General features: G+C 40.6%; 1 protein-coding gene across 1 annotated transcript in view; it reads right to left on the reverse strand.

Annotated features, from left to right (window-relative positions):
* Positions 1–235: 235 nt before the first annotated feature.
* Positions 236–9910, reverse strand: part of PCDH19 (protocadherin 19) — a 114625-nt gene continuing 104950 nt past the window's right edge. The window contains exon 6 of the mRNA XM_042782453.1: positions 236–831. Coding sequence (XP_042638387.1) covers positions 236–831 — 596 coding nt within the window. The remainder of the gene's footprint in view (positions 832–9910) is intronic.

Raw genomic sequence — 9910 nt, forward strand, 5'->3', positions numbered from 1 at the left:
ACATCAAGGCCCCATTAACAACTCAAGCCAAAGCTAATTTGCTCCAACTGAACACCCCTGCTGCCTGTTGAAACGAGAGGGATTGTCACAGAATGATAGTCATTTATAAACAATACATTTAGAGAAAGCTCTGAAATACAGCCGCTCAAGAACCAACCATTGGTGAGCAATTAAAACGATCAGCTCCTTTTTCACTAGCCAGCATGGTTTCTTTCTCTTCTTTCTCGAGATTGGTTTAGAGAACTATATCCTTCAGACGCTTCACACCAGGAGACTCTTTGTCGCGACCCTCCTTCAGAATGGGATTGACTTCATGCACGACCTTCTCGCTGTCAGCTCCACGGGGCTCAGCTTCAGAAGGACGAGAAGGGTTGCTGACATTGTTGACATACTGCTCCAGATCACGGGTTGGAGGAGCCAGGGCAACGGTGTAAGCCACAGAAGGCTTGGTAGGCAGAGGGCTCTTCAGGTGGAGGGGGGAGGTAACGGGCCTGATTGCCTCACAGCCATTCCCCGCCTCCCGAATAGCGCTATTGACCTTGGGGCTGCAGATGGTCACATCAACAGTCCGCTTGCCTTTCAGGGTGGGCCTCTCCTCAGCCGGACGGTCGCTGACATCTTTCCCAAAGGTTGCAAAAGTCCGCTTAGTGGGTCCGCAGTCGTCATAAGCCTCAACATCTGCAGCAGTAGCTTCAATGGACAGGGCGATGATGTTCCTCACGTGCTCAGGAGACTTGGAGCGGGTGGGCATGGGGTTCCGGGGCATCCAGCACCTATCAGAGTGGCCAAGAATGCGGCATTCTTCCCTGCAATGAAATCCTTCATTCTGATCTGTTTAGAGAAAAGAAACGTCAATTTCATCAGCTTTTCCCAAGAATCATTGTTACTCCCCAGTGTTCTGGTTTCTTAGGTACCACAGGCCCTCCTGGGAAATGGCAGTTTTAGATAGTCCCTTATTGCCTTTTGGGACAAGTGTGAAGAATTGGATTTTTAAGAGGCTGTGTATCTCCCTCTGTGTTCCCCCTCCCCACTTTTTATTTTTGTTGTTGTTCCCACTGCTGACAAGACTAAAACCCTAAAAGGAAATAAGTTATGATGAAAATATATTTTTTAAAAAATGTATTCTGAATGTTAAAGTGCTGAGAGTCAGCATTTTTGTTATCAGCAACTCCTGCTAAAAATCAGCTGTGTTTGAAACTGGGTCCAACAGAAGAGGGAATGGAAGCAGGGCAGGGAATCCTATAGTCAGTGTAACTCAGAAGCCTTGGCCATATTTTTGAACAGCAGCACTCCCAACCACCTTTCCACCTTACCCATTTCTGATATACAGAGTTTAACTGAATTTTAGATTGGTATCATGTTCTCTTTGAAAACCCAATCACAGCACTTCTTTTGGGCCACCAGTCCCATCAGCGACTCTCCTCACAATGCCATTTCTATGACTTAATTTCCCATCAACAGGAGAATACTAAGATCTCTTCCCTCCATCTAATGCTTTAAGCTTCGATTGGCTCTATGTATACATCACACATATGTTGGGCATCATTTAATTATACTCAACTAGCCATCACTCCTGACCTTCCTTACATGAAGTTTTATTAGGGTCATATTTCTTAAAATAATGAAATCTTTCATGTATTACTTTAACACTGTCATGAAAGATCTCAGCATTAAGAATTTATAATTAGTGAGGAGACATATTTTTTTTCTCTTTCCATGCCAGTCTCATTAAGGAATAAGAGTTCAATCTGGCTCTTAGAAAGACTTTCTTCATGGGCTTTACCAAAACATGGACCCAGGGCTAACTTCTGTCTGTTTGTTGGAAAACTGTTGATCTCAGTGTCTCCTTTATAGTTGTAGCTTCCCAGATCCATTGGTCTCTTTGTTATATACTTACATGAGGATTATCTAGTGAACACTTTTATCACATTGCATAATGCATCAAAATATGAGCAGCTTAATGTTCGTAGGGAATCTTGGGACAGGATTGAGGGAAGGGGCAAGAAGAGATTGCAAAGTAAAACATATATAGACATGCACCTGCAACCAAACACCAAAAATCAAAGAACGTTCCAGAAATCTATGTTGCAACTGCTTTTGCATGAGGGAAGAATTCAGCAATTCAGGATCTCACCTGACGTTGTTGTTGTTGTTGTTGTTGTTATGTGCCGTTGAGTCATATCCAACTCATAGCAACCCCTTCTTGGGTTTCCGAGGCAGTATCACTATGGAAATAGATTGCCCCATCTTCCTTCCAAGAAGTGGCTGGTGGGTTTGAACCGCCAGCCATCTGGTTAGCAGTCAAGTGCCTTAGGCACTATGCTACCACCTGACATTAGTCTTTATAAAACACACCATTCCTTGTACACTTGTATTTCTGTTTAGTTCAAGTTGCTTATTGATTTGTTTTGCAACATTAAGTGGCATAGCAAAGCAAAGCACTACTTTCCCTCACTGATCAAAGGTTCCTCAGTGGAGGGACACAGGGGAGGGGGCTCGATAAGTAATGGTTGAATTGGATATATGCTTCATCATTTGGGGAAAAGGCCTTGGAAGCAACTAAATGGCAATGGCCTAATCCAGAATTTAGGAGCTCTGGTAGCATAGTGCCTAAGGCACTTGACTGCTAATCAGAAGGCTGACCGTTCAACCCCCCCAGCCACTCCTCGAAAGGAAGGTTGGGCAATCTACTTCTGTAGTGATACTGCCTCAGAAACCCAAGAAGGGGTTGCTATGAGTCAGGGCTGACTTGACGGCACATAACAACAACAACAACAACAACAATCGATAATTCAGCACAAGTAATGGGCATGGCCCCTGACTTCATTTAAGCTTTTTCAAAGCCAAACAAAACTGAAACCCCTTCTAAACACCATTTGCCAATTTGTCTTTAAGGTGACCATATGAAGCCCATTTTAAATGCTGGGAAATGAAATGCTCAGACTTCTGCAGAGTTGGTACCAAATAGAAAATAAGCATCATCTCCAATTAATATAAGTGCCTTCCACATGAACAGGTCAATGCTTCTCCAAACTCCAACACACAAGTCCACATCAGAGCTGCATGACTACTTCCGCAAAATGGCGATTTTGTCAGAGCCCTTTCTCTGCCGCTTCCCTGCACACTCACTCAGTATGGAACTTCATTCTAGTACCTTTGGCACATCTAGCTCCCAGGAGACAGAAAATAAGAAAGTAAGGGAAAATGTGGGCCAAACTCAGGAAACATTTGCTTTGTGTAGAACCAAACATTAGGAGGGGAAAAGTCTAAGGCTAACCCACCCCCACTCAGGTTCATCCAAATCTAGTGTTTTCCCCAGAAAGCCCCAGAATCACTCTAGTAAAACAGAACTCACATCTTCAGAGTTTCCCAGTAAGGCCTCTCCATTGCCTCTGAGGCCCATCTTACAACTTTTAAAGTAATCTCTCTAAGGAATTAGTGTGAGTGTGTGTTCTGGGTGGAGAGTAAGGAGGTCAGCGGTGGAAACACAATTCAATAATTGACTTCTTTTCCTGTAGACCAGAATTAAATTCCCCTGGAAACAATCATAAAATTCCAAGAAGGCTGGGGTATCGCTGTTCTTTTTGTCTTTAACCTAGGGCATAAAGGCATAGGAGCATCAGCCTCTGAGCTCTGGAACCATGGACATCTGACCAGCTATGGAGAAGAAATCTCAGCTGACCTTCAGACTGAGTTTATAAACCACTTGTGCACATTTTTAAAGCAGAACAGTGGTGAACTAAAACCGAGTAAAATCTGTCCAATCTGTTCAACAAAAAGCTCTACTTTCTTCTAAGTTTTTAGTATGAAGTGGCTGCCTTCAAGTTTGTTTGTTTTTTAATCACCATTCAATGGAGGAATGCCATCCATGTCTCACAACAAATCCTAACCTTATATTAACCAGTTGTCATTGAGTCAATTCTGACTCATGTTGACCCCATGTGTGTCAGAATAGAACTGTGCTCCAAAGGGATTTTAATGGCTGATTTTATGGGAAGCAGATTGCCAGGCCTTTCTTCCCAGGCACCTCTGGGTGGATTCTAATCTCCAACCTTTCAATTAGCAGCTAACAGCATGATCCATTTGTGACATCCAAGTCCCATTGCTGTCAAGTCAATTCTGACTCACAGTGACCCTATAGGACAGAGTGGAACTATCCCATAGGGTTTCCAAGGCTGTAATCTTTATGGAAGCAGACTGTACATCTTTCTCCCATGGAGGAGCTGGTGGATTCGAACTGCCACCCTTTCAGTTAGTAGCCAAGCAACACCCAGGGACTTCAAACCAATAGCCATTGAGTCAACTCCAACTCATAGCAACCCCATGTGTGTCAGAGTAGAACTGTGCTCCATAGGCTTTTCGATTGCTGATTTTTCAGAAATAGATCACCAGTCCTTTCTTCTGAGGTACCTCTGGGTGGACTGGACCCATTCATTTTTCAATTAGCAGCCAAACACATCAACCATTTGTACCCAGGGACTCCAACCCTATTTAAGGCTCCTTCAAATGAATAGCATGAGGAAACCTGGATCTCCAGCATCCAAGGATAGAGAGCAGAGACCCCAGAGGCAGATACTTCCAAGGTTGTTATTAACTCAAGAAAACTAGAGCAGGAAATTCATTCTTCCCAAAGCTTCTCTGCCAAGACAATACTTGCCTTCAGCTTACCCACCGTCTAAGTGAATAAATCACTCTCTGAGAAGAGGAAAAGGTCAACTAACTCAAAAATACAATGAGTTTAAGTCTACCTACCAATCTTAGTAACCTCACCCAGACCTATGTGAGCTAGAACAATATGCAATTTTTTATTAATTTTGTGTACTAATTAGATACACTGCTCTCAACCACATGCCAAGTGGAGACTTGAATCTAAGGGATTAATTTACCTTTAGTGTCTCAGCCCTGGCTCAGATCTGATAACTTTATTTCCTTAAACCCTCACCAAAGGCAATGTGGTGTTGTTTACCATTTTGGGTATCAAACCACTATAATAACATAGCTGAGTTTACACTCAGTGACATTTGTGTCAATATAACAAAAATAAAATCTAACCTAGCTTTAGTGTTCATAGCCATTTTATATATGAAGGAAAATGTGGCTAATATAGACAGAAAGAATGTCTCTGACCAACAGAAGGTATCCTACATTAATAAATGTACTAAAGACGAATTATGTTTTGAAAATTGAAACTTCAGCTTGGTAAATAAATAAAGTACACATTAAAAAGTGAGAAAGTCACAACACAAAGCCCCTTAAGAATAGCAATGATGATAAACCAGATGTAGAGAAGCAAAGAGGCTACTTCTAGAATTGCATAGGACTGGTGGAAATTATGCATCTGCCATCACGCAGTATTGCATTGGGAATGGGTAAGAGACTAGGAAAGAATCATGGGTATCATCACAAATAATCTGTCAAGATGCTGGCTCTAGTTTAAACAGTGGTAGGCTAACAATTCACTGATTCCTGCTAAGTTTCCTCTTATGAGCTAAATTTTGAGTCTATACCTTGTTACATCTTTATCTGAAAGTATTGATCTAAGCCTTGTCAAAGCAAAATGTAAGATTGAAATTCATACAGTTGAGGAAATTCAAACTCACTGACATGTACAAATGAATGAGGTAGAAATCTTTAATTCAAACATACACACGATAAGGGTTGGCTTATAAATTTGCACATTGGCTTTCCCTGCTTCTAAAGTTTTCCCTGGGATATGATTTTTATATACACAAAAAAAATTAAAAATGAAGTAAGTACATACATTTGGAAGAGGGATACAGACCTTGAGGTCACAAACTCCTTAGTTGAAAACAGTTCAATATTTTGTAACATCAGATAAAGATGTAACAAGGTATAGACTCAAAATTTAGCTCATAAATTTAGCAACAAAATAAAATAAAACACAGAGAAAAGATAAAGCATCTTCAATCTAGGTAGTAATAAACATATTTCGGTCATAATTTGTCATTAGGTACTCCTAGCAAAATAACTCCAAAACCTTTGGCCAAAAAAAAAAAAAAAAACTTAAATAAAAGACATCAGTATTGTGAAGTTATGGAGGGCATAAAAGGCAGCAATGACTAATTAATGATGGATAAGAAAATAATTCAAATAGAAAAGAACCAGGATGTTATTTTGTGCAGATAACAGCAAAACTTTGTGCAGTAATTACTACCTTCTCCAAGATGAGAAATAGCTGTCCTTTAAGATGTGGGCAAATAATGTGCTTCAGTACTAGAAAAAGCCTACCCGTGGTCCCTACTAAAGTGAAAAAAAGAAAATGATGAAAACACCATCTCAGGCTTTGCTAAAACTTTCAAAGTCCTAGTGGAAGAGAAGAGCTCAGAGGCTCTGTTGGGTTTGTATAGATATCCAGTCACAGTGGATGTGTGCAATAATGCTGGCAGTTCTCTCCTGTGATTCAGGCTGGTTATATTAAATCAAAGATCCTAATGATCAGAGACAAAAATCCAACACTAAAATAGTTCAAGGTAACAGCTACAAGAGCAATACGTTACTTCTTCAGAAGTGATCTGCAATCAATGAGGCAGAAAGTGAAAGTGAAAGTGAGCTCCAGTTCCTGAGAGTTCAAGTAGCTGGCTACTTCTAAATTGTAGCAGTAACACAACCTACCAGCAGATGATTCTTCCTGAGTCGTTCTCATATACATCCACTTAACTTATTGTCCATCACCTTGGCCATGAACATGATAATCCATAAGCAAAGCAGGACCAATCTTTGTGACATGTAAATGGAAGGTACTGTGACAATTACCAAGAAGTGCTGCTAAAACTGATCACATGTACATAAACAAGAAAATGTAACTGTTGAGACGTGTTCTCCTCCCTTGACCTCCCTAACTCCTACTCATCAGAGACAGAGATAACTAAATGCCTCCTATGTATCCATATCTATCTTTGTTATTGAAAAAAGAACCTCAGTTTTCTTAGGGATGGCAATATGCCCAGCTAAAAATCTTCATTTCTTACCCTCTCTTGTTTTGGGGTCTTTTAGATAAGGGTGACCATGTAATTAAGATTGGCTCAGTGTATTAAAGTAGGTTGTCTTGGATGGAGCTTCAAAAAACTCCTTAAAAAGGACATCTGACTTGGTTGGGAGATCCTTTTGCTCTTCTTCCTTCCTGTTTTGTCCTGTCTGGAATGGAAATATAATGGCTGGAGCTGCAGCATCCATTTTACTGCCCTGAGGCAGCCTTGAAGATGGGAGCTGTGTGGTATGGATGACAGAACAGAAACATAAAAGGACCAGGAGATATTGAAGGTATTGTAGAGCACCTCACTAGGCTTGTACTTCTTTTATGTAAGAGAAAAATAAACCTCTCTCTTGTTTAAGCCACTGTTTTATTTTCTTTAGGGGGAGGGTCTTTATTGCCAGCAGTTTAAAACAATTCATAACTGATACATCATTCCTGAAGCCTTACCTTAAATTTCATTTCCTCAGAGAACACTTTCTCATTCCCTTTGACTAAGATAGGTCTCATAACACCTCCCTTTTATAGTACTCATCAGACTTATAAATACTTTTTAAGTGTCTATATCCCCTGCTAGTTTGTAAACTGTGGATTAGCAAAGATTATCTCTGTCTTGTTCACTCCCATGCCCCCAGAACATATCAAAAGGTCTAGAACAAAGCAGGTAGTCAACAACAGCTTAATTTAACTGAGTGAAAAATGTGCAAGAAAGAGTGATCACAAGAGAACAAAGCATCTTGGTAAACACACCAGATACTGTGCCACTAATATAGCTCCTAAAAGTGGAAGTAATGATTTTATCTTAGAAGCTAATAATAATAATAATGTGTAGCTTTGTAGAGGCAATGAAGTAAATGTAGAACATGATAATAAACATTACAGCCAAGTGTCATCTTGGCCACTGAATGGTTTCCTTCACACTATCTGCAGGTCTTAAAGAGATCTATTATCCTTTGATGTCCAATTTAAAGTACATTTGCCATATATTTGGCAGTTTTCTATCCTAGTAATAGTTAGTGGGGCTATACTGTGATCAAAGGAACCCTGGTGGCACAGTGGTTCACTACTCAGCTGCCAGCCAAAAGGTCAGCAATTAGAACCCATCAGCCACTCAGAAGGAGAAAGATGTGGCAGTCGGCTTCAGTAAAGATTCTCACTGCCATTGAGTTGATTCTGACTTGTAGTGATCCCCATTGGGTTTCTGAACCTGTAAATCTTTACGGAAATAGATTGTCCCATGTTGTTCCTGCAAGGCAGCTGGCGGGTTTGAACTGCTCACCTTCTAGTTAGCATCCAAATTCCCTTAGAAACATTATAGGGCAATTCTACTCCATCCTATAGGGTCTCTATGAGTTGGAACAAATTCGATGGCAACAAGTGTTTGTTTGGTTTGATTTATACTGTGATCAGGGTCCCTGAGTGGCACAAACAGTTCCTCACTCGACTACTACCCAAAAGTTTGGCTATTCCAACCCACCCAGAGGCACCTTAGAAGACAAGCTGGACAATCTGCTTCTGAAAGATCACAGCCTTGAAAGCCCTATGGAGCAATTCTACTCTGTACCCATGGGCTCACCATGAATCAGAACTGACTCGACAGCAACTAAAACCATCAAATATACTGTGATTAGGACATCCTTGGGTGACACAAATGGTTTATTCTTGACTACTAACCTAATAGTTGGCACCCAGTGGCACCATGGAAGAAAGGCCTGGCAATCTATTCCATAAAGATTATATCCAAGAAGACCCTATGAAGCAGTTCTTTTCTGTAACACATGGGTTTGCCATGAGTCAGAATCAATTCAATAGCAATGTGTGTGTACACTGTGATAAATTAGTAACACAATAAGTAAAAGAGTCGAGTCTCTGATATGAATGTGTTGTTCAAATATTGAGCACTGCTTCTGGCATCAAGTAAAATTGTGGTTAATTCCCAAAAAATGTAAGCTAAAAGTGTGACTCATGGTTACCCTTTGGACCCAATGTAAATAATGACTCTTTCTGGCAAAAGTAATTAAAATACACATGGCAAAACTAATATTCCAGCCAAATATGCTGGGGAAGTACCAAAAGAAAGAATTATCCAAGAAAAGAGTTCTTGAAAGCATCTTAAGGACTGCAGAGTGAAGAGAAAGATAATCCATCCTGTTTCTGTAACTGAAAAAGACATGCATCATAGCAATGGACTCAATGGGGGGGGGGGGTGAGGAGAGGAAGGAAAGGATGAAGAACAAGAAGCATTACCTAGGCTTTAGTCATTCCATCTTGCTTTTGATCTGACTGACAATCTAAGGGCTGGGCTTTTTTTGGGAGTGTTTAGATACCATTTGGAAAATATCTGATAAACATCTAGCAAAAATTCAGTAAGGGCTTAGGACTTTGCAAAATGACACCACCAGCTGTAATGCTGGGAGGAGTTTGCACTCACTTCCTAAAGGACCCAACGTTTTGGCAAAAAGGAAAAAAAAAAAAGATGGAGCTCCATCTGTAAAACATTCAAGGGAAGATCAGTGAAAACTGAGGCATTTTTAGAAACTTGTGAACCAACGACTCCAGGCTATCCTGTAGTCACCCTAATGTGACAAGAAGCAAATTATAAACTCCACTGAAAACAGCTACTTGGCTCCTTCTCACTTCTTTCTTCTCTTTTCTCCAACAGTTTCTAACAGTTTTTTTTCTTTTTTTGTTTCCTGTTCCCTACCCTCTGGCTTGTTAGCAGCCCTTCCTGCTGACAGACAGCAAGCAGAAGGTGTGGATGTGAGAACTCTGATTGGCATATGAAATACCTATGTGCTATTATTTCACAGATGGCAAAGAAGTGCTATCCAAAGACCAGGTGCTGTACCATGGAGCAAAATCCATATATATATATATATATATATATATAGTTGTTGTTATTTGCCGTCGAGTCGGCCC

The sequence above is a fragment of the Orycteropus afer genome, unplaced genomic scaffold (assembly GCF_000298275.1).
Source record: "Orycteropus afer afer isolate SDZICR_OR568_19922 unplaced genomic scaffold, OryAfe1.0 scaffold00327, whole genome shotgun sequence".
NCBI lineage: Eukaryota > Metazoa > Chordata > Mammalia > Tubulidentata > Orycteropodidae > Orycteropus > Orycteropus afer.